Source organism: Carassius gibelio, chromosome A4 (assembly GCF_023724105.1).
Source record: "Carassius gibelio isolate Cgi1373 ecotype wild population from Czech Republic chromosome A4, carGib1.2-hapl.c, whole genome shotgun sequence".
Classification (NCBI taxonomy): Eukaryota; Metazoa; Chordata; class Actinopteri; order Cypriniformes; family Cyprinidae; genus Carassius; species Carassius gibelio.
Genome location: NC_068374.1, coordinates 7,321,678 through 7,347,249, shown reverse-complemented (window position 1 = coordinate 7,347,249; position 25,572 = coordinate 7,321,678). Strand labels below are relative to the sequence as shown.

The 25,572-nt window shown below is 35.9% G+C and overlaps 1 protein-coding gene across 1 annotated transcript in view; it reads right to left on the bottom strand.

The window, feature by feature from the left end:
* The window catches only part of LOC127981488 (NACHT, LRR and PYD domains-containing protein 12-like), an 80,345-nt gene extending 56,504 nt beyond the window's left edge, over nt 1–23,841 (bottom strand). The window contains exons 1-2 of the mRNA XM_052585503.1: nt 22,064–23,841; nt 21,716–21,889 (exon numbers count right to left, since the gene is read on the bottom strand). Of these exons, the coding sequence (XP_052441463.1) occupies nt 21,716–21,889; nt 22,064–23,841 (1,952 nt within the window). The remainder of the gene's footprint in view (nt 1–21,715; nt 21,890–22,063) is intronic.
* Nucleotides 23,842–25,572: the final 1,731 nt, after the last annotated feature.

Sequence of the window (25,572 nt, the reverse complement as noted above, 5' to 3'; positions counted from 1 at the left end):
CTGCGCTGATCTTCATTTACACACACGTCATTAAAATGAACTGTTACTCCGTGAATAGTCAATGAAGAGGCATGAGAGATAGATCCATGAGATCTATAGAAAGCCTGACATGTCTACTTTTAAACTAAACAAGTGCTGCCGAAAACAGATATTCTGTGATAAAGTAATCCATATGAAACAATGTGATGTGCGTTTTTCATGTCTCCCTTCATTATCTTCTAATGTGACCACGCCCCGCGCTGAACACGCTATTCAGATTCTAATGTTTCACTGAAGCGCGCGGCTTGAATACGCCCACACAACAGAAGACAACGCAGCTAGACTGTTCTTCAAGTTTTTTTATTTTACTGTTTGCATTGCAATGAGAGGAATAAGACATAATTCACCCCAAAAAGATGTGATGTGGTTGAGGATTTGAGATTTGGATTTCCTCAGAAAAAAAGAATGAAGCACTTTATTCAGCAGAGATCATAAACATGGGTTAGTCTCTTTTTATGTATTTATATAATTGTACTAGTTTTCACATAACGTGTAAAGATTTTAATAGTTAGACTTTTTCCAAAGACTTTTTCCAAACTATAATTCCTGACTAAATGTTTAATCAAGTGAAATATTATGAAGATCAATTACAATATACAATACTATAAAATTCCAAATCTTGATGTTAATAATATAAATGTAACAAATAAATGTAACTGTAACAACTGTAACAAACTGCTGTACTTTAAATTAATCCCCCCTAAAAAAATGGAAAAAGTATTCTCAGCTCTTTTCAACATTAATAATAATAATAATAATAAATGTTTTTTTTGTAGAACATAAGATTGTTAAAAGGATTTCTGAAGGATTGTGTGACTGGAGTAATGATGCAAAAAATTCAGTTTGAAAGTCCGCTTTGATTGTTTCTAATAAACTGTTTAACTGCTCCCCCAAGTGGATTAAATTATATTGTGGGATAATTAAATATATTCTTAATAAACTACAAACATAAAATTATATACATTTATTTTGTCCTCACATTCTTTCTTTTAACTCTTCCCATCTCAGTGGCACAGATGATTTGAAAGGCTCATTATGCAGCTCATTATGCAGGCCTTTGTCTTCTCAGGTGTAAATCACAATGATATTCATGATAGTTGACTCCTACTTGCATATGACTTTAACCAACAAAAAGTGTCTTAGAAAATTTAAATCAATATATTGTTTTCTGTGATTGAGTAAACAAGATGATTTTCTCAGAAATGGAAGGCTCATCTGAGCTGGAAGGCTATGGTCAGAAAGAAAACACTTTTATTATTATTATTATTTTTAATGGCCTTACATCGTCATCTTGTTAGCCCATTTTCATGGCAAGTCCAACTTTGCCGTGGCACGATCCATAACCTCTAACAGCTCTACATACGCAGGGCAGGAGAATTGAGAAGGCTCAGCCTCAGCTTCTTCACCATCCTCAAATATCCCCTGCTTTCCCTGGGTAAAAACCCTGCAGAGCACTAATCTCAGTATCAGATATTGTTAAAGATCACCCTCCTGAGGCTCTCTCTCGTCCGCCACCATTACAAGCACGAAAGGGAAAAACCCTCTTTAAAACATTCAAACAGATCCACCTGTATTCTCAGAAGCTCATTCTCCTCCGTGCCTCAACAGTGGCAGGTCCTGAACCGCGGGAAGCAGATGACTGCCTTTTTTTTGCCTCCTCAAAGACATTGCGTGCATACTCTTCACCCAAACAAATGATGCAAAGATTGCGTGTGTCATCGGGTGTCAAATAACTCCAACACGGATGCACACATTGTCTAAACGCTTGCTAGTAGTTATCATGATATACATAGAAAGATTGCTCTTACCAGTTCTTTCTAGAGATGTTCCGATACCCTTTTTCTCTTCCCGATACCGATTCCGATACCTGGGCTCAGGGTATCGGCCGATACCGAGTACTGATCCGATACCTGGGTGTATATCTGTATATACAGCTGTATATACTACTAGCCCTGTGTAAATTGCTAGAATTTTTTTATGGTGTGCTTCAGACAGATCCCTCAATAAAACATGAACAAATACATGGTGAACTACTGTATTTATTACAGTATTTTTATTATCTAACATGAATTTGACAGTATTATTTATTTTCTTATGCAAAAAAGAACTTCAAATGCAGCCAAAAATCTAACACCGCAAACTAAAAAAGGTATTTAAGTTTTACAATATAACTGTATAAAAAAACTGCAACAAATAAGTCTAGGAATATAAAAAAAGATCTATTAATCAGATAATCTCTAACAAGTAAAAAACAAGTAAAAAACAAGCAACCATCTAGGCATAATTATTATTATTATAGAGATGTATTATTATTACTGTAGGCTACAACAGTAGCTTTATATATTGTCAATTTACTCATGTAAACCAAACATTTATTTTAATGGGCTGCCATGAAGATCTTTGAGTGTCTGTGTTTATGATATGACAGTATTCTCAAATGAAACGGTAAATTCTCATGAAGTGACGGTTTATGCGTTCGTGTCCTCATGACACACAGCAGAGACTACAAAACAGCGAGCTCTCGCGCATCTGTGCCAGTCACCCACAGAGATGTAGATTTTGCGGGAGTAATATTTAAATAGTATTTTGCAGTTTAATATTCACAGACACTAGTATATATTCGGCTACTGTCTGGAGCCCTGCGTTTTGACTTACACGGAAGCGACTGAACGCAGTTGCCGGTACTGAATATACTCGAGAGTCTGTAACTACCGGTACTACAGAGACATACTGCTAACCACTGATCTATAATATAGTAGCGGTTTCACTGTCTTTTGGCAGTTTAGAATGTGATGAGTGATCCAGTCATATATAGATAAGGGCTGCTAACGCGTTTTCATTTCTTCTTCGCTGCTCTAAACAGGGGTTGCTTGTGGCAACACAGCACAACTTCCTGTGTTTTCAATGCATTTTGAGCAGCGAAGAAGAACCGTGCAGCGGTTAGGCAAAGCTTGCGGTCATAACTAGGTCTTTTTTAAGAAAATGGTATCGGATCGGTATATGGGTTCATGTACTCGCCGATGCCGATGCCAGAATTTGTTGTGGTATCGGAGATATTTCCGATACTAGTATCGGAATCGGAACAACTCTAGTTCTTTCAGATGCACGTTTCAAACAGAACAGTCAGTGAAAACGAAGAAGAGAATGACGTGTTCTCCTGGTGCCTGTTTATAGTCGCGCTGGTAGTGACGTCAGAGGCTGTAGCCAACCAACAAGTTGGTGTTTTTTCAATGTATGCTGCAGACACGGGTCACAACAAGGTGTTCCCCATAGCGGCCCCTAGAGGACACAGTTTGAAGTTCCCTTGAAACCTTTTTTTCAACTAATGAAAAGTCGATTGGGGTCAGTTTGAGGGTTAATAATGTAGCTTATTTGAGAGCACATAAACAACATACACATTGGAAATGCTAGGTATGTGGTCTTAATTTATATATTTTAACATGATATTTCAACAACATGGTATTCTACCAGTCAATGACAATTTGCTAAAGCAGTAATATTGTTAAATATTTTTACTATTTTAACATAATTGCTTTCTATTTAAATTTATTTTAAAATTTAATTAACTCCTATGATCCAATTTTTAGCATCATTACTCCAGTCATACTCTAAGTGTAACAATATACATTATACCATTCAAAAGCTTGGAGTCAGTATATATATATATATATATATATATATATATATATATATATATATATATATATATATATATATATATATATATGTTCTGTTCTAGTAGTAGTAATTCACCTGTCAGTCAATGCAGTCTTGAGCCGGAAAGAGAATTGATTAGTTCATAGTTCGGGTCTATCGGGTTTTTGACTCGTTCCTTAATCACGTGACAGCCCAATACGCTAAACCCAATGCAGTATGAGCCGGAAAGAGAATTGATTAGTTCATCTCATGAGTCTTCGGGTCGAGTCATTCCTTAATCACGTGACAGACCCATACGCTAAATCCATAGACAGTAAAATAGTGCAGTATTGAGCCGGAAAGAGAATTGAATAGTTCATCTTTCGGTTCTTCGGTTTTTCGTTTTTTTGTCCCATGATGTGACAACATTGAGTAATTAGTTAACTTACAACTTTCCTTACAAATGGGTGCGAACTACTTATTTATATGAACTAATCAATTCTCTTTCTGGCTCAAGACTGCGTTAGTTTTGCGTATGGGACTGTCACGTGATTAAGGAACGAGTAAAACTCGACCCGAAAGACTCATGAGATGAACTAATCAATTCTCTTTCCGGCTCAAGACTGCATTGGTTTTGCGTATGGGTCTGTCACGTGATTAAGGAATGACTTAAACCCGAAGACTTCTTGTCAGATAAAAGGTGAGATGAGCTAATCACAGACTGAAGAACCAGGTAAAGAATGAATATTTTATTCTGTATCTTATAGCATTTTAGTTTTGTATTGTTTGTAGTGTGATCAACGTTTGCGTAAGTACTAGATGTGTTGGGGAGGTAGCACTTAATATTTTAATTAAGTTTTGCTAAAATGAACTAAATGACTCGAAATGACTCGAAAAAAGATTTGTTCATTTTGCTGAACGAGACTCAAAAGTCCGAGTCGGTAAAATGATCCGAAATTCCCATCACTAGTATATATATATATATATATATATATAGAGAGAGAGAGAGAGAGAGAGAGAGAAATTAAAACTTTTATATAGCACACACGTGATGATAAATACAATAATCATGTTACAAATTATGCTGTTCTTTCAATTTATCAAAACAATATTCTCAGCTCTTTTCAACATTAATAATAATAATATTAATAATAATAACATATGTTTTTTTCAGTGGCAAATCAGAATATTGAAGGATCATGTGAATGGCACAATGATGCTAAAAATAAAACTTTGAAAGTCAGCTTTGTTCCTAATAAACTGACTTTATTTTGGTTATTGATGTTTGTCTGCCATTCTCACTCGCTGATGAAGTATCCTATCTGCGCGACAGGGTGAACAACAGTGTGAAAACATATTTTGACAGGCAGGTAGGAAAGTCTCAGACTGAACATTTTGATTGGATGAAGATTTCTTGGTCCTACACTTTCCACAGAATATATAAATACATATAAATTAGGGGTGTAACAGGTGCACATATTTGTACTGAAACATTTCAGTATGGGTCTTTTGGTTCAGAACGCATTTTTATAAAAATAAATACAATTCTGTTTTGATTTTTATCAGGAAATTCAAATAATAAATGGCATTTTGACAGTCTTTGATGTGGCATTAGAGATTGCTTTATAAATGCCTTGAAGCTGATTCTATGACGATTCAGAAACATGCTGGAATAATCCCAACAAAAGCACTGACTAGAGCGGCTGCTCAGATCAGTTGAGGTTCCTGTGTCTGAGCCGTGAAGACCTGCAGATTTGTGCAGAGCGGCGTGCAAGTGAACATGATCATTTCTTCCACTGTACTACTATAGTTGCCGCACATTCAAATATGATTTTCAAGAAAATAAACTAAAACCTGGGGAAAATAAATCCAGAACATGTTCACGTAGGACACTATTAACCTGAATATACAGTAGGTTGACAGCCTATTTGGGCACTAATGCCCGTTAACTGAACACCGTTAACGGTGCCGCGGCATTAACTGAATTAAGTTGCGTGTTAAAATAATTCGCTTAACTACCGACAGGTGGCACAAAGGGACGAATTTTGAACTGATTGTAATAATAAAATGACGGTTTGTAAACTAAGATGAAAGGACATGTAAAACATCAATAGCATTATATTATAACATTTTAACATCCTTAAAAACCATTATAAAATTTAAAGTAAGAGTTAATTTAAAAAAGTGGGATAGTCTTAGGCTACAGTAAAAATGTAAAAGAAAGTCTTACTGCATGCTTTTGTCATTAAACAGTCATCACTAGGTGTGTGTGTGTGTGTGTGTATATATATTAGGGGTGTAACGGTTCACAAAATTCACGGTTCGGTTCGATACGATACACTGATGTCACGGTTCGGTTCGGTTCGGTTCGATACGTTTTAGATACAGCAAAATGTAAAAACATCTCAACTTTTCAGAATGCCGCAAGCGCACCGCGGGTCATGTGACAAGAACTAACCAATCAGCTTCATCCTTTCCCGTAACAACGTTGAAAGCTCAGCCAAGATGAAGGATCAGCTGATCATAGTTGTATATGGATTGCAATTTTGAAATAAATTTAGTAGCAGAGCTACTGCAAGCGATTTTTAGAGCTGCAAATCCATTTATCCTTCGCTGAAATTTCCGCGTCTCATGGAGAGAGCACGTCATTGTTGCTTAGCAAAGACAGACGCCTCATGAGCGCTTCTGCCCGAGCGCTTTGGAAAGGAGGAGAAAGACGCGCTTAGCGTTTTCCATGTGTTTTTAGGCACGATATGTGAACGGCCCCTAAGGCGCTCGCTCACTCAGCACGCGCTGAAGGCTCGTTGCAAAATGTCGAATGCCTTTAACAGACCAGAAATATAAGATCCTAAAATAACCAACAGGTCTGGTGTTTGGGTTGGATTCCCTGTAAGCTATAGTTTCTAAATGCTGCAGGGATAGTTTGCTGCGTGCATGTTTCTCCTTTTTTTCGTCTTTTCCCAGATAGTACTGACACATATATCCCAGATATTCCCGCTGGTGTTTTTTTTTTTTTTTTTTTTATTCCCGCTGGTGTACCCTGTCATGTTGCAGATGCGACATACCGTTGTTTTTTTATCCACCACTCTCTTGCCATCACCATTATAGCTTAAAGGGAATCCAAAGTGCACCCAAACACCAGACCTGTTGGTTATTGGAGGATCTTCTCATTTCTAGTCTGTTAAACGCATTGGCTATTTTGCAACGAGCCTTCAGCGCGTACTGAGTGAGCGAGCGCCTGCTGAGTAGCCTAACATAAACATATAAGATGGTGTTTTTTTCTTCTTCGGGAGTGTCAGGGGCGTTGCCTGTTACGTTGTTTGGGTTATTGGGCTACCTTGTTGAACGCATATCATTATATTTCTCTCTCTCTCTCTCTTTTTTTTTTTTTTCAAATATAATTAATTACTCCAACGAACCGTTCGGTATACATAATGCGTACCGCGTACCGAACCGAAAGCGTCGTACCGAACGGTTCAATACGAATACGCGTATCGTTACACCCCTAATATATATATATATAAATAAGTGAAGTGAAGTGACATTCAGCCAAGTATGGTGACCCATACTCAGAATTTGTGCTCTGCATTTAACCCATCCAAAATGCACACACACAGAGCAGTGAACACACACACACACACACACTGTGAACACACACCCGGAGCAGTGGGCAGCCATTTATGCTGCGGCGCCCGGGGAGCAGTTGGGGGTTCGATGCCTTGCTCAAGGGCACCTAAGTCATGGTATTGAAGGTGGAGAGAGAACTGTACATGCACTCCCCCCACCCACAATTCCTGCCGGCCGGGGACTCAAACTCACAACCCTTCGATTGGGAGTCCAACCCTCTAACCATTAGGCCACGACTTCCCGATATATATATAAAAACACAAACCAGAATAAAAATATAAAATGTCCTAATCCGTGTGTGTGTTCCTATATATATATCTTAGCAAAAATAAATAAATAAAATCCTTCAAGTTCCATATGAGGAACGAAATGAAAACGGTCCAGCGTTAAGACCGCACTAACAGCAATAATTCTTATTAACTGCTATTGTTCTTGATTTTACAAACTGTCTCCAATTATGCCTTAACTGTGTGAGCAAAAATTGAGTATGGAATATTTTAGCTGTTTTATGCGCTGGTGCCTCACGCGCACATATTCATTGTAAACAGCGCAGTTCAGCATGAGCAGCGGCCTACTGTGGCATATTTTTGCTCTTTATTATATTTTTCCGTTGATACTGAAAAACACGTGAACCACAAAGCCTATTTTACCTAATAAATAATAGTTTAGCTGCAAATAGCAACATCATGAATATAGAAACATTTGGATGTGTCAACAATGAGAGAGGTAAACCCAACAGGTAAGCTAAGTGGATATACTGTATATCAATTTATTTTATTTACTTATTTATTTCGTGTTTATCCCATTTTTTTCATTGCATATGAAAATTTAAAGAAATCCTCCTACCCCCTAAAAATTATCTTCACATTCACTTGTGCGCTCTTGCAATACCTTCCTCTCGCGTTGCTCAATTGTGGACAACATAAAAGTGTTTGATATAAAGGTTGCTGTCCCATTTTGTACATTAATTGTTAATTTAAAAATAAAAAAAATCTAATTATTTTGTTAGTTTCATGGTAACATGCAATCAAGGTCTTCTGTTATATAGGCTATATTTAATATTCACTGTGGCATTTTCACCCGTTTAAACGTAAAAATCCATTTTTAAATCAGTTTAAATTTTTAAATCAGTTTAATAGTATTAAAAATTCAGATTTAAACTAGTATAAAAATGCATTAAATTGCTTAAATTATTCCTATAAGTTAAAGTAGCCAACCTTAAAAATGTGTTGTCAGGACTTTTTCATCGTATTTTTTTTACAGTCTGATAACGAGCTGTATTCGTTTTCCTTTTTTTTATTATTCTTTTGGTTTTAGTTTATTGAAAACAAATTGGCTAAAATAGAAGCAGACACGTTTAAATTAAAACAACCACAAAAACATGACTAGTCTTGAGGGAAATATAGGTCTTATTAATTTTTATAAATCATATATCTCACAGACGAACGTCTTAATATGATCGCACATTAGAAATGTTTGGTGAGATAAAATGTGCACGATAACATTAAGCAAATCTCTTCGCCATCGTCACTCTTTATTATTAAGCAGGAGTTTACATTAATGCTTGTGCGTGCGCCGGGCTCGTTGTGGTGTGTGTGGTGTGTTAGTGTGTGACTGACAGACAGCCTCCGCGGCGCGCATGAGAAATCTCGCAGATCTCACAGACAAATGTCTTAATATAATCGCACATTAGAAATGTTTGGTGAGATAAGATGTGCACGATAACATTATTAAGCAAAAATACATAGTACATTATTTTTTCCCCTTGTTCCAGTACCGAAAGCAGAACCGATAGCGTCAGATCTAACTGATTCGGTCTTTCATAATTTAGCCCCGGGGCCAGTTTAATACCGGGTTTCGGTACACATCCCTACTTATACCTGATTTTTTTCTCTCACAAACTCTGATTTATTTTTTTGCGTGTTTAAAAAAAAAAAAAAAAAAAAAAAAACATGCAGCAAATGCAAAATGCAACTATAGACGACTTATATATTTTTTCCTCTGACAAATTTAATTAATTTTTTCAGCTTGTTTAAAAAATAAAAAATAAAGAAGACATCCAGCAAATGAAAATAGGCGATTAATCCGTTGAAACTCTATATTTCAGAGCAGAGTCTGGGCCTAATATAGGCTATCCAGGTTTTTTTTTTTTTTTCATTGCATCTGAAAATGACTTGATCAGCCTCCCACGATGCTCACCTGTGGACGATTTAAAAATGTTTGATATAAAGGTTGCTTCTAATTATATTATTAACACAAGTTCATTTAGACTATTTAACATGCCCTGTGATATTTTATCCTTTTTTACTTATAAACTCTTTTAGAATTTAAAGTTAGATTAATAGTATTTAAATTCAAGTTTAAAAATAGGTTTAACTGCTAAATATCAACAACCATACTGCATGTGAATAAATAAAATGCATACTTTTCATAACATTTCATTATTCATAAAGTGTTTCTGGTGTTTGGATTTGTACTTCAATATAATGAGCGTGTTTTGTTCTTATATATTTGTTAAATTTAAAGGATTTGTTGTAAAGTGAAGGGAATTAAATATATCCTGTTTGTACATGATAACATTATTAGGCCAGCCGTTATTATTTCTATATGTAATAAAATGCAATCTATACATGAATTATATAATATCAAAAAAAAAAAAGAAGAAAAAAACATGCAGCAAACGAAAATAGGTGATTAATGCATTAAAATGAAACCTATACACGATTAATGTATTTTTTTTCTCTCACGAACGTAATTAATTTTTTAGCGTGTTTAAAAATAAATCAATAAAGGAAACATGCATCAAATGCAAAAAGGATTAATCTGTTAAAATGTGTTACTCTGAGTTAACAGTAATTATAAGTATTATTTCAGAACAGAGCCTGCATGGGCCTAATCTATAGACCCTTTTACAGTTGGTAAACAAGGTGACGTATTTGTGTGGGCGGGGCTTAGCTGGAGGCAGAAAGATTCCCCTCAACACTTGAACAAACGGTAGCTAGCGAGTTTTCTTAGCTTGTTTTTTTAACAATGGCTAGAGAAAATCTGAATATATCTGCTTTATCTGAATATTTAAGGTCACTCACTGTCCGGGACCGCGATAATTATTTTAAATAGTTAACTTTAACGGACGGAACCAGATTGGTCGACCCGTACACAATCACTCATTGGATGGACGATCTGACAGGATTAAGTTAACGTTACCTCCGATTGAGTGGCCTGACATCTGCACTTACCTGATAGAGAAACAGAGCTTGTATAGTAAAGAGAAACAGGGCGTATAAATCCTTAGATTAAAGAGTGACATTACAGTAAAATTATTATTAAGATGTAAATAGTTTCTAGAAATAAAAATTCTGAAGACTGCAAATTAATTATAAACTTTCTGTATTTATTCTTTCTTACCATGTTCTTAAATTCCGGTCACAATTAATCACAACAATGTATATAAAATGTTCTCCGTTGATTCTGGCAAGCAACAACACAACAAGACATTTTAAGTTCCTTGAGTAGCCGACCCTATGTTGGTTTGTATTAGCCGCCTCCAGTTTTCTGTTTGTTTTGCCTCCAGCTAGCGCCGTGACGTACCTGTGACGTCCGCACAAAAGGGGTCTATAGGCTATTTATTTATTTATTTTTTCATTCCATCTGAAAATGACTTCGTTCATCACATTCACTTCACGTGCTCATGAGCAGATCCCCCTCTCGCATTGCTCAGCTGTGGACGATTTAATATGTTTGATTTAAAGGTTGCTGTCCCATTTTATACAGGAGTTTTTCATGTAAATAAAATCTAATTATATTATTAACACAAGTTCATTTAGGCTATTTAATATGGAAGCATATGGGTAGCATTATTCAATTTGGGATGTAACATGCAAAATGACAATGCAATATGTAAAATGGCAATGCATTTCTGTATTTACATTTACATTTTCCAATACATTTGTGCAACGTTTGGTGCAAAATGAAAATGAAAATTAAATTACATAATTTTCATTTTTCATTTCCTACACCAGTTTTAATATGTAAAATTAATATTAATTTTAACGCTTTATAAGTTGCAAAATTAAAATGAAAATGTATTACATAAATGATTAGATATGTCTAACACGTTCAAGCAAAAACTGTGGCAAAATGATAATTTAAATGCTATTTTTCTTGAAAGCATTAACACTCACAGTCAAGACACTTACGATTGCATTTTTATTCAATGACCCGCAATGAATGTAGCAAAATTCAAAGTGCACATTGAAAATGCATTCCGAGCCGATCACGTCTCCGCCCCCTCATGACATGTCAATCACTGCATGAACAAGGCGGGGCTTACAGAAGGTCAGAGACTCACATCTCAAGAAGAGGATTCAAGTGAGAGAACATGGACAAGACAGCTGGTCTGTGTATGTTTTGATCATTTCGGTTTATGGCTTCAATATTTCATTCGCACTTGTGGGCGGAGCTGAAACGCTGCTTTCATCTGATTGGTCGAATCGCTCCGCCTTCAGCTCGGTCTTTTTATTCTTTCAGGCAGAATAAGAGTCAGTGCGAGTGAAGCACTGTAATGTCTGAAACCCCCGCTCACTGTTAATTAGCATAATATTTGAACCAGAGCTGGGCATATAATTCGTGCTGCGGAGACCTGCAAATTATTTCTAGGTTGTAGTATTGTATCAATATTGTCCCACTGATAAATACAGTGCAAATAGTTCTCTCTCTTTGGGTAAAAGTGAAGTGGAAATAAAAATCAATAATAGACTGAACAGTTCCATGCCTGTAACATTTACCACTCTCATCTTTTAGGTTATAAGGCACTAGGTATGTGTGTGTGTGTGTGTGTGACATTAATAAATAATTGTAAAAATTAATATAGTTACATTTCTAAATAAAAATAGTAAAATTAGCTCTATGCTGCTCAGTGCTCCTGTAGCCTACCCCAGAGCGCCCTCTCGCGGCTGGAGACAGTAATGTTTTCTCCTGGTCCTGAATAAATACGACTTATAGTCCAGTGCGACATATATGTTTTTTTCCTCGTCATGACGTATTTTTGGACTGATGCAACTTATACCGAAAAATACAGTTAACATTATTATTATTATGAGAGTAATTTACACAGACTAGAACTTTATCAGATCTTCAGACTCGTCCGACTGGTGTTGCTTGTATAACTGGCCAGACTTACCTTCCCAAAAAATCCTATTTAATTTTATTTCATAAATGTAACTATACACTGTTATTCACTGTTATCCAAAGAGACAGAACTATTTGCACTGTATTTATCAGTGGGACAATATTCATACAATACTATAACCTAGAAATAATTTGAAGGTCTCAGCAGCACGAATTATATGCCCAGCTACATCTGATTCAAATATTATGCTAATTAACAGTGAGTGCTTTCAGACATTACAGTGCTTCACTCGCACTGACTCTTATTCTGCCTGAAAGAATAAAAAGAACGAGCTGAAGGTGGAGCAATTCGACCAATCAGATGAAAGCACCGTTTCAGCTCCGCCCACATCTGCGAATGAAATATTGATCTCTGACCTTCTGTAAGCCCCGCCTTGTTCACGCAGTGATTGACATGTCGTGAGGGGGCGGAGACGTGATCGGCTCGGAATGCATTTTCAATGTGCACTTTGAATTTTGCTACATTCATTGCGGGTCACTGAATGAAAATTCAATCGTAAGTGTCTTGACTGTGAGTGTTAATGCATTTAAGAAAAATAGCATTTAAATGATCATTTTGCCACAGTTTTTGCTTGAACGTGATTATTTCTGTAATACATTTTCATTTTAATTTTGCAACTTATAAAGCGTTAAAATTAATATTCATTTTACATATTAAAACTGGTGTATGAAATGGCAAATTAAACTTATGTAATTCAATTGTAATTTTAATTTTGCACAAAACGTTGCACAAATGTATTGGAAAATGTAAATGTAAATACAGAAATGCATTGCCATTTTACATATTGCATTGTCATTTTGCATATTACATCCCAAATTGAATAATGCTACCCATATGCTTCCATAATTTAACATGCACTGTGACAATTTACCATTTTTACTTATAAACTCCTTGATATTTTAACGTTAGTTTAATAGTATTTAAATTCAAGTTTAAAAATAGGTTTTAACTGTTAAATACCAACAACCATACTGCATGTGAATAAATAAAATTCATACTTTTTATAACATTTCATTATTCATAAAATTTCTGGTGTTTGGATTTGTACTTCAATATAATGAGCTCCGGATAGCCCTAGACTGGTTCTCTCTCTCTCTCTCTCTCTCTTTAACAGCATTAGCTCAATAAAATAGTCTTCCTTCAGGTAGAATAAATGTTTTTCTGCTTGCCAAATGTTGGGCTCATGATCAATAAGTTGTATTCGCCTCAATCTGATTCAGTAAAGTCAAACCACAGACAGTGAAGCCTCAGAGACCCGCGCGCTGTGAGGCGGGAACAGAGGACTCCACTTGGTCTTAAAGCCTTCCGCAAACATCCACGATCACAAATAACAATGATTTTCTCTAAAATTATGATTAATTATTAATTGATGATTTGTTATTATCATTATGGTCTTGTGAAAATAATAATATGGGCTGTGAGAATATAATAAATACAAAGAGTTGTGCTGCTGAGTGCAGGCATGTTTCAGCCCGGTAACGCACCGTTCCTCAGAGCCAAAACACAGACCGAATTCAGTTCAGCTGGAGGGGGTTGGGTTTTTGATAGTTATTCATGGCTTGTGGAGTCGAGATAAAGGTGTGAATTGCTCTTTCATATGGATAGTGTCATGAGGCTTTCACTTGCTGAACCGGTTTATATAGGACTGTTGTTTTGGTTAAGACAAAAAAAATGGTCTGCCCCCACATAAGATTTTTCTAGTTCTAGTCGTCCATTTGTTATATTCAACTAATCAGAGGTTTATATTAAATTTACATAATCATATCTTAATATATTCCGCGCTCAAGCACATGCATTAAGTTTGCCACAAAGTACATGCAGAAGTAGCCTAATAATTGTGAAAAATGAGACATTTTAATTATTTATTAATAAACAAATTTTTTCTTGTCGGTTGCAGGATGAAATTCACAGTGCTGGCTCTCTCCGACAGAGAAATGCAACATTCACAGTTTGTTGAATCTTGAATATTAATGCGCCCTGTCATTAATGCCAGTAATTTAAATCGGTTTGTTTGAATGAAAATCAGTTTTCTTTTTAACATCCACTGACGCACCACTCAGGCTCCCGTAGTTCAGAGTGGCTCAACCCTCCCCACGAGTCTGACAGAGACACGCCGCCGAACAAAGGATGAGCGGAGCGGTGTGATTCTGACTGAAGCCTTCATCACGAGTAGAATACATGCCAACAGCCCATAATATAACTGCATATTCAGCAAGAATCCATGTTAAACATATTTAGCTTTGACTTGATCAGGTTATAATGACTGCAATAGTCGAGCGGGATGTTAAAGGCTATATGAGTTTTTCTGTTTCTTTTACTGATTATTTTCGGGTTAAAGCACGATTTAAACAGATAAAGCACATTCACGCAATTGCTTTAGCAATAATGCATTCAAACAAATGTAATCTTACAGTGCTACTACATTATCAGTAGGCTATTTAATTTTGTAATCTTGAAGAAATTAATCGATCTGTTCAGATAAAATAACTGACAAAAATGTATTCTTATTTTCCTCACAAACAAAATTTGCAAAGCTGATGGGCTAGTATTAACAAAAAATAAATAATAATATATAATAAAAAAAAATAATAAAATAAAATAAAGGTCTTTCCAGCATTAAGGTAATAACATCACAGTTTTTTATCATCTTGTCTCAGTTATAAATTTATAACTATATTCAAACTTGTTTTGAAAAATTTATGTCATTTGAATATTGATTTTAAAATGTATTTATTTTTTTAGGCCATATGCTATCGCCCAGCACTAAAAGCAAGTAAAGAAGGCTCCCTTTAAAATCACTTATGTTGTCAGTTAATGAAGCTCTTTTTTACATCCGGTGTATTTTGTTGATTTTAATGAGAGAACTTGAGTTTAACCCTGAGGACGGTAGAAATGTTTCAAAGATTTAATCGTGCAGGTTTAATTTTATTCTTTCTTGTTTTAGGCTAATTAGGCATAAATAATGGGAACGAAATTATACAGTGCTTCATGTTAAAACATGCAAAAATTTCTGAATCAGTTTACAGACAAATGTTTTTTCCCAATAAGTTAAAGGACAGGTAACGAATAACAAAAATGCATGTTGTCTTATTAAAGGAAAATATATATTTATATTGAAAATATAGGCATAATATATGAAAATATTGACATTTTGCATATTAATCCATGTAGCCAACCACCCTAAAATGGGCTACTACTTTTAATGCTCCAATGCAAAGTTAACCACAATTTCTTTTGAATAATATAACGCATAATTCATATAATATAAATAATACTGCACACCTTTTAAATGTGTCAAATCTAAAATATGGTTTAATACCATGTAGATTAGAGAAAATATAATCACAGGTTCAGGCACAGCCTTGACATTTATCCTGCTTGAATTCGTTCTAGAAATGCACATAACTTCATAAGTCCAGCGTTCTTCAGAAAAATCTTTAAGGTCCTGCAGATTCTTCAGTTTCCTTCTGGAGCATCAGTGAATGTTTTAATCTTTTTAAATATCAATTTTTAAATAGTGTGTTTGAGTCCCTCAAATGTCCTCAGTCTGAAAATATGTATCTCAAAATCATAGTCACTGCCTGAAAGGGTTTAAATATGCAAAGATGCTGGAAAACTGAAGAATCTGCAGGACCTTAAAGATTTTTCTGAAGAACGCTGCTCAGTTTAACTGTTCAGAACAAACAAGGGACTCATGCACAACCATCACAAAACAGAAAGACAGTCGAGGATCATCAGGTAACAGAACACAGGATTAAGAACCAAGGGTTCCCAAACTTTTGAGTGGGGTTATTTTAATAATTTCAGCATTTTTTTTGTCTTGTGGACTAAATGTTAATATCTTTTATGTACAATATCTTACTCAGGACAGTACTAAATAAAATATAACATGCATTTAGTATGATCTCTCTTATTTTTTGAAAATTACTCGCATGTTCACAGATTCTGCAAAGGGTGCCCATACTTTCGAGCCCCTCTGTATATATATATGTGTGTGTGTGTGTGTGTGTGTGTATGTGTGAGTGTGTGTGAGTGTGTAAAACAGTATATTAGTCTGGCAAGTAAACTGAAAAATTTACTAGCCAATGGCGATTATATTGCCAAGGTGTGCAAACAGGGTTGATATACAGTACAGACCAAAAGTTTAGACAGACCTTATCATTCAAAGAGTTTTCTTTATTTTCATGACTATGAAAATTGTAGAGTCACACTGAAGGCATCAAGGGCTATTTGAGCAAGAAGGAGAGTGATGGGGTGCTACGCCAGATGACCTGGCCTCCACAGTCACCGGACCTGAACCCAATCGAGATGATTTAGGGGTGAGCTGGACCGCAGACAGAAGGCAAAAGGGCCAACAAGTGCTAAGCATCTCTCGGGAACTCCTTCAAGACTGTTGGAAGACCACTTCAGGTGACTACCTCTTGAAGCACATATACGCAACGCGAGCTGAGACTCGGAGTGTGTATTACCTCTGGATAATTTGGCGTATAAATCACCAGAATGCCCCCATCGAGGAAAGGCCCGACACCGGAGGAGTTCGAGGAGATAAAGCTCTCTCTCCACTCCCTGTGCGGCGATGTGACTGCGGTTAGAGCACAGCAGGAGCAGCTCCTGGGGCTACTGGAGGAGGTGAAACAACTACGCCTCCGGAACTCGGAAAAAGACCAGCGCATTGAGGATCTCGAGCGGCGAGTGGATGAGCTGGAGCAATACTCCCGCGTGAATGATGTGGTCATCACCGGCATCAAGATCAGGCCGCGCTCTTATGCGAGTGCGGTGGCCGCGGACAGCGGGGAGCTCAGCGACCAGGAGATACAGTCAGTGGAACAACAGGTTGCTTCCTACCTCCAGAGCAGGGGGATAGAGACGGACCTGGAGTACATCGAGGCGTGTCACCCACTGCCCACGAAGAACGGGAGACCACCAGCGGTCATTATGAGGTTTACCAATCGAAAAAGAAAATAGCACTTCTGAAGCAAGGACGCAAACTGAAAGGCACAAATGTTTTCATAAATGAACACTTGACAAAGAAAAATGCTGACATCGCAAGGATTGCACGACAACTTAGAAAACAAGGCAAGATTCAACAAACCTGGGTAACTAATTGTAAGATCTTCATCAAACTAAATGGGACACCGGAGGAAGCAAAAGTCTTAGTGGTGAAGAGGATAGAAGATCTTGAGAAGTTTGACATTGATGCAGTACCTGGTATCAAAGAAGCTTGTGACTCATCAAAATGTTTAACATACCAAGAACACAGACTACACCAAGTATTGATATAGACATGTTACAGAATATCCTACAACATCAACAAATGGAACTGGGAACGTGTGAGTATAAAGAGCACACCACAACAGAGACCGATACTGAGATAGACCCTGACAATAATTTTCTCTCTTCGATTGTTAAAAACTGCAACTATTTTACCCATGAACAATATGAAAACAGTGTAAAAACAGAAGATAACCTGTCAATAATACATTTTAATAGTCGAAGCAGGTACACTAATTTTGAGGCTATCAAAGATTACTTGGAACATTTCTCTCATCCATTTAGCATTATTGCAATTACTGAAACCTGGTTTAACGATGATAAAGGTATTGATTTCTGTCTTGATGGCTATGAATTAAAATATACAAATAGAATAAACAAAATAGGAGGGGGGGTTGCTTTGTACCTTCATAAATCTGTTAAATTTAATGTTTCAACTGATATGACCTTAGCTGTTGATGGTTTATTTGAATGCATAACAGTGGAAATTCATAATGATAAAAAGACAAATATCTTCATGAGTTGTGTATACCGGGCACCTGGTTCAAACATAGAATCTTTCAATGAGTGGATGGGTAAACTGTTTTCTACTGTGAACCAAAAGAACATATTTATCTGTGGTGACATTAACATTGATTTGTTAAATCCAACCAAACTAAAAAACGTTGATGACTTCACTGACACAATGTATAGCTTGTCTCTGTACCCAACTATAACGAAACCGAGCAGAATAACGTCACATAGTGCCACAATCATTGACAACATTTTTACTAATATTATGGGAAATCAAATCATCAGTGGCCTATTTATATGTGATATCACTGACCACTTACCTGTTTTTACTTTGTATGACTGTAATCTTAAGAAAACGAAAGACACTATGATAAAAATCTCTAAACGGAAAATTACTGAGGACATGATTAGTACCCTTAACAATTGTTTGGCGCTCCAGGATTGGACTTCAGTTTACAGAGAACATAATGTGGACAGTGCTTATTGTAATTTTTTAGATATTTTCACTTCTTTGTATAATAAACACTGCCCTGTGAAAGAATATTTTATAAAGGAAAAACATAAGAAAAGCCTCTGGATTACGAAGGGAATAATTAATGCCTGTAAAAAGAAAAACAATCTATATAAATTGTTTATTAAAGTAAAAACAAAAGAAGCTGAACAAAGATATAAGAAGTACAAAAATAAATTAACTGATATTATAAGAACAAGCAAACGGTTATATTATCAAAAAAAATTATATGAACATAAAAACAATATAAAAGGAACTTGGGATGTTTTGAACAGCCTAAACAAACAAGGATCATCAAAGTTGACATATCCTGATCACTTTATTGATGAAAATGGTGAAGATTATAACATGAATAATGTAGTAAATAAGTTCAATAATTTTTTTGTAAATGTTGGCCCCAAGCTGGCCGCTGATATTCCAGACAGTGGAGTCGAAAAATCAGCTATCGAACGGAATTCTTTGTCATTCTTCCTCTCAGCTACAAATGAACAGGAAGTGACAAATATTGTGTGGAAATGTAAAAGTAAGTCCTCCACTGACTATCATGGTATCAGTATGACATTGATTAAAAAAGTTATACTGAATATTGTAAAACCCTTAACTTATATTTGTAACTTGTCATTCCAGACTGGCTGCTTTCCAAGTAAAATGAAAATCGCTAAAGTAATTCCACTTTTCAAAAATGATAACAAACATGCTTTTACTAATTACAGACCAATCTCTCTTTTGCCTCAGTTCTCAAAAATTTTAGAGAAACTCTTCAATTCTCGACTTGAAAAGTTTCTCGAGAAACACCATGTAATTAATGATGGTCAGTATGGCTTTAGGTCCAAAAGAACTACCTCAATGGCAATAACTGAAGCTATTGAAGAAGTCACTAATGCACTGGAGCAAAAGAAGCATGCAGTTGGTATCTTTATTGATCTAAAAAAAGCCTTTGACACTATTGATCACTCAATTCTATTAAAAAAGATGGAAAAATATGGAATTAGGGGGCTGGCTGGAGATTGGTTAAAAAGTTATTTAACAGGGAGGTCACAGTTTGTTAAAATGGGTCAGTATTTATCAGATACTCTGGGCATTGTTTGTGGTGTCCCCCAGGGGTCAGTATTAGGGCCAAAACTGTTCAATGTGTATATAAATGATATGTTTAATACATCCAATGTACTGAAATTCATACTATTTGCAGACGACACAAATATATTTTACAGTAGTGATGATTATAATGAGCTCGTTAATACGGTAAACAGGGAACTAAAGATATTAAAAAAGTGGATGGACACAAATAAATTATCCTTGAATATAAATAAAACTAAGGTAATGATGTTCGGTAATTGCAACAAAATGTCTGAACAGAGAATAAGTATTGATGGTATTCAAATTGAAATAGTGAGTGAGATTAAATTTTTGGGAGTAATAATTGATAGTAAATTGTCATGGAAACCCCATGTCAGATACATAAAAACAAAAATCTCAAAAAGCCTCTCAATTATAAATAAAGCAAAACTATACCTTGATGAAAATGCACTCCGTATTTTATACTGCACCCTGGTACTACCATACCTTACTTTTTGTGTTGAAGTGTGGGGGAATACTTATCAGAACACAATAAATCCTCTGATTATATTACAGAAAAGAGCTGTGAGGATCATTCACAAGGTTGGTTTTCTAGAACATACTCATAATCTGTTTACGCAGTCAAAGTTGCTAAAATTTGATGATCTTGTAAAATATAATACATCAATATTCTTATATAAAGCATTTAACAAATTATTACCGCCTAACTTACAACGTTTTTTTACAACTCCTGTGCGAGCTCATAACTTGAGAGGTTTTGGACATTTTTCATTACCGAGAGCCCAAACCACTCGTAAATATTATTGTGTGTCTGTATGTGGAGTGAAACTCTGGAACAAACAGGACTTGCAACAAAAGCAATGCCGAACTATTTATCAATTTAAACTGTTATATAAACATTGGGTCTGGTTAAAATACAGAGATGAAGGTCTTTAATTTAAAGTGCTGTTGTATTCTGTCTCATAGTGTGAACATCTGCTCAGTGTTTCCTTACCATGGTTGGTATATTGTCCATTACCATCGTTGGTATATTGTCCATTACTATTGTTGCCATTGTTTATTTATTTTATATTGTAGTTAAATTTATGTTGTACTCTGTCTCATAGCGTTAACATGTGCTCAGTGTTTTGGTATATTGTCCATTACCATCATTGGTATATTGTCCATTACCATCGTTGGTATATTGTCCATTACCATTGTTGGCATTGCTTATTCCTATTACATTGTTGGTATAAACTGTTATTATAATAATTACTTGTTACTTGTGGTAACGCCACCATGATATATTTGTAAATAATCTATGAGCAAAATAATAATGAAGCTCAATTATTAATCACTAAATGTGGAACTGGGGTGGGATTAAATAAGTTGTCTTCTTCCCACTCCCTTTCAGGCAGAATTCGATCGTCATATTTGAATACTGTATATATTTTTGTTTTTTTTGTTTTTTGTTTTCCTTGCACTATATGATTTAACTATATTTGTCTACCTTGTACTTTTTGTGCCATTGCCTGGAATAAATGAAAAAAAAAAAAAAAAAAAAAAAAAACCTCATCAAGAGAATGCCAAAAGTGTGCAAAGCAGTAATCAAAGCAAAAGGTGGCTACTTTGAAGAACCTACAATATGACATATTTTCAGTTGTTTCACACTTTTTTTGTTATGTATATAATACCATATATAATTCCACATGTGTTAATTCATAGTTTGATGCCAGTGTGACTACAATTTTCATAGTCATGAAAATAAAGAAAACTCTTTGAATGAGAAGGTGTGTCCAAACTTTTGGTCTGTAATGTATACTTGCTATAGTTATTATAACATCACAGTGATTCAGTGAACATGAATGTCAAACCTCAGTATTTTCAGTTGACAGTTTGAACTCTTCAGTCCATCAGAAAGCAGCTTCACTCCTGAATCCTGCAGATTATTGCTACTCAGGTCCAGCTCCGTCAGATGAGAGTTTGATGATTGTAGAGCAGAAGACACTGTTTCACAGCATGTTTTGTCAAGACCACAGCTGTCAAATCTGCCAAAACAGAATATTTAGCCAGATTGTTTTCTGATGTTCAGTGTTTCTGCAATAATTTATTATACCCTTCATTATCCAGACAGGAACATATTACACATAATTTTGACATTTAATTGTTTAGTGATATAGAACAAAACATTTAATTAAACAGCAGTCAGTGAAATTACTCACAGTGCTTTTCTGCAGCATCTCACAGCTGGAATAAGTCTCTTGTAGTCTGCTTGTTTTGACGTGAACCTCTTTGGACTGAACTCATCCAGCACCTTCTCTGACATCAGCAGTATGTAGGTCAGCACTGTGCACATTGAAGATGAGAGGTCTCTTCCTGGATGTTCATCTGAACTAATGTAACTCTGGATTTCCTCATATAATGAATTATCTTTCAGCTCAAGTAAGCAGTAGAATAGGTTGACTGAAGTTTCATTTGAGATGTCCTGTTTCAGTAATTCTTTAATGTGTTCAGTTGTTTGCGTGATGCTCTCTGTGGTGTCTTTAGTGTGTGTGATCAGGCCTTTGAGCATGTTCTGACTGGATTCCAGTGAAATTCCCATCAGAAATCGCAGAAACAGGTCCAGATGTCCGGTCTTACTCTGCATGGCTTTATCAGTGGCCCTCTTTGTTAAGTCATGAAATTTGACATTTCTAAAGAAGAACTGAAGCTTTTGTCGGGCTGTATTTTGTGAATCTTCAAAGAAAAACTGAAGCTCTCGCTTGTTCTTTTTCAGGTAGCAGATGAACACATGCACTGCAGCGAGAAATTCTTGAACAGTCAGATGTACAAAACTGAAGACCTTTGTCTTATAAAGTCCATCATCCATCTTGAAAATCTCAGCGATCATTCCAGTGAACTCAGTGTCTTTACTCACATCAATACCACATGCTTTCAGATCCTTCTCATCAAACACAATGTTTTCCTTCTTCAGCTGTTCAAATGCTAGCTTGGCTAATTTCAAAATCATTTCTCTATTTAATTTTAAATGGTCTGAAGGTTGGCTTTTTTCCTGTTTATCATACTTGCTCTTTATGTTCAACTGTATCCGCAGGAAGTGAATGTACATTTTAGTGAGTGTTGTGCTTATATTCTCTGTATTGTTCTTGATGAGAAAATTCTGCAATACTGTGGCTGTGATCCAGCAGAACACAGGAATGTGGCACATGACATAGAGACTACGAGATGTCTTAATGTGTGAGATGATTCTGGAGGCTTGTTCCTCATCTGTGATTCTTTTTCTGAAGTACTCCTCCTTCTGTCGGTCAGTGAATCCTCGCACCTCTGTGAACAAACCCACATGTTCAGGAGGGATCTGATTGGCTGCTGCTGGTCGTGAGGTCACCCAGACCAGAGCTGCTGGAAGCAGCTTCCTTTTGACCAGATTTGTAAACAGCACATCTACAGATGCCCTTTCCTCAACAGTGTCCAGTGTTTTGCTTTTAAAGTTAAATGGCAGGCGACTCTCATCAAGTCCATCAAATATAAATGCTAGCTTATGTTCCTTATATAACTTTGATTTCTCCAGGTTCTTCAATCCAGGAAAAAATTTCAGCAGAAACTCATGGAGACTGACTTCTCTGTCTTCAAAAAATATCTCTGTGTTGATATCTCTGAATGGAAGCAGGAACACACAGTCTATATCCTGATTCGCGTTTCCTTCTGCCCAGTCCAGGATGAATTTGTGCACAGAGACAGTTTTTCCAATGCCAGCGACTCCCTTGGTCAGCACAATCTTCTCCTCATTGTTTTTCCTCAGTTCAGTAAATATATCATTGCATTTGATTCTTTTGTCCTGTGTTTTTTTGTTCTTGAAAGCATCATCAATCTTCAGAATCTCATGTTCATGATTGACATCTTCCATCTCTCCCTCAGTGATGAACAGTTCTGTGTAAACAGTCCTGAGATCTGTGTTGTTTTCTTTGTTGCCCTCAAAAATAAATTTAGCTTTCTTCATCATGTTGTTTTTGTGAATTTTCAAAAAGTTTTGGAGCTCTATAAAAAAATTAATAAGATTGAAAAAAAATTTAAATAAATTTGACAAATATAATATTTTTCATATTAGCATGATCTGATGCAGACAGATCAATGTTTTTCAATGTTCTTTCCAGATGACTTATTGATTGAGATTCATCTTTAGGCCATGCTGACTAATGTTACTAAAAGCTGATATATGGTTTATACATAATCTAGGACATCAAACAGGATGATAGGCTGCATTTGCAACATGTTTTTACCTGCTTAAATCAACATTTGCATGTAAGATTGTAAGCATGCCTTGATGACACAGAATGAATTGTTAAAGGGATATTTCACCCCAAAATAAAAATTCTAATTATTTTGAAATTTGTCTGGATTTTGTTTTTTTCACTTAGTATTCCTGTTGCTTCATATAACCCAGATTGCACATCTGTTGGCAGATGGAGTATTCTGACAATAACTTTGATACCTTTTGTGAACCTTGACACTGTTCTTTTCTCAGCAGTCTATGGGCCCTCCCGGGTTTTCATCCAAAATATTTGAAATTGTGTTCTCACACATCATCAGGAAACATGGTGTTAGCTTTCAGTGTTATGCTGATGATACTCAGCTCTATATTTCTTCAAGGCCTTGTCAAAAATTCCAATTTGATAAACTTATGGAATGCATAGTCGATATAAAAAACTGGATGACGAGTAATTTCTTACTGCTAAATTCTGAAAAAACAGAGGTGTTAATTATAGGACCTTAAAACTCTGCATGTAATAACCTAGAACACTGTCTAAGATTGATGGTTGCTCTGTCAATTCTTCATCATCGGTTAGGAACCTAGGTGTGCTATTTGATCGCAATCTTTCCTTAGAAAGCCACGTTTCTAGCATTTGTAAAACTGCATTTTTCCATCTCAAAAACATATCTAAATTACAGCCTATGCTCTCAATGTCAAATGTTAATTAAAATGTAAATCCATGCATTTATGACCTCAAGGTTAAATTATGGTAATCCTTTATTGGGTGGTTGTTCTGCACGCTTAGTAAACAAACTACAGCTAGTCCAAATGCAGCAGCAAGAGAGGACCTGGTCCAGTCAACACTGCACTGGCTCCCTATAAAACATCGTATAGATTTTAAAATATTGCTCATTACTTATAAAGCCCTGAATGGTTTAGCACCTCAGTATTTGAACAAGCTCTTGTTACATTATAGTCCTCCATGTCTGCTGCATTCTCAAAACTTAAGCAATTCGATAATACCTAGAATATCAAAATCAACTGCGGGCGGCAGATCCTTTTCCTATTTGGCGCCTAAACTCTGGAATAACCTACCTAAAATTGTTTGGGAGGCAGACAGACTCTTGCAGTTTAAATCTAGAATAAAGACCTACCTCTTTAACCTAGTTTACAAATAACACACAAATACACTTCTAATATCGAAATTAGTTGAAGGATTTTTAGGCTGCATTGATTAGGCAAACCGGAACCGGGAACACTTCCCATAACACCCGATGTACTTGCTACATTATTAGAAGAATGGCATCTATGCTAATATTAGTCGGTTTCTCTCTTATTCCAAGGTCACTGCAGTCACGCGGATCCAGTACGTATCCAGACCAGATGGTGGATCAGCACCTAGAAAGGACCTCTACATCCCTAAAAGACAGCGGAGACCAGGACAACTAGAGCCCCAGATACAGATCCCCTGTAAAGACCTTG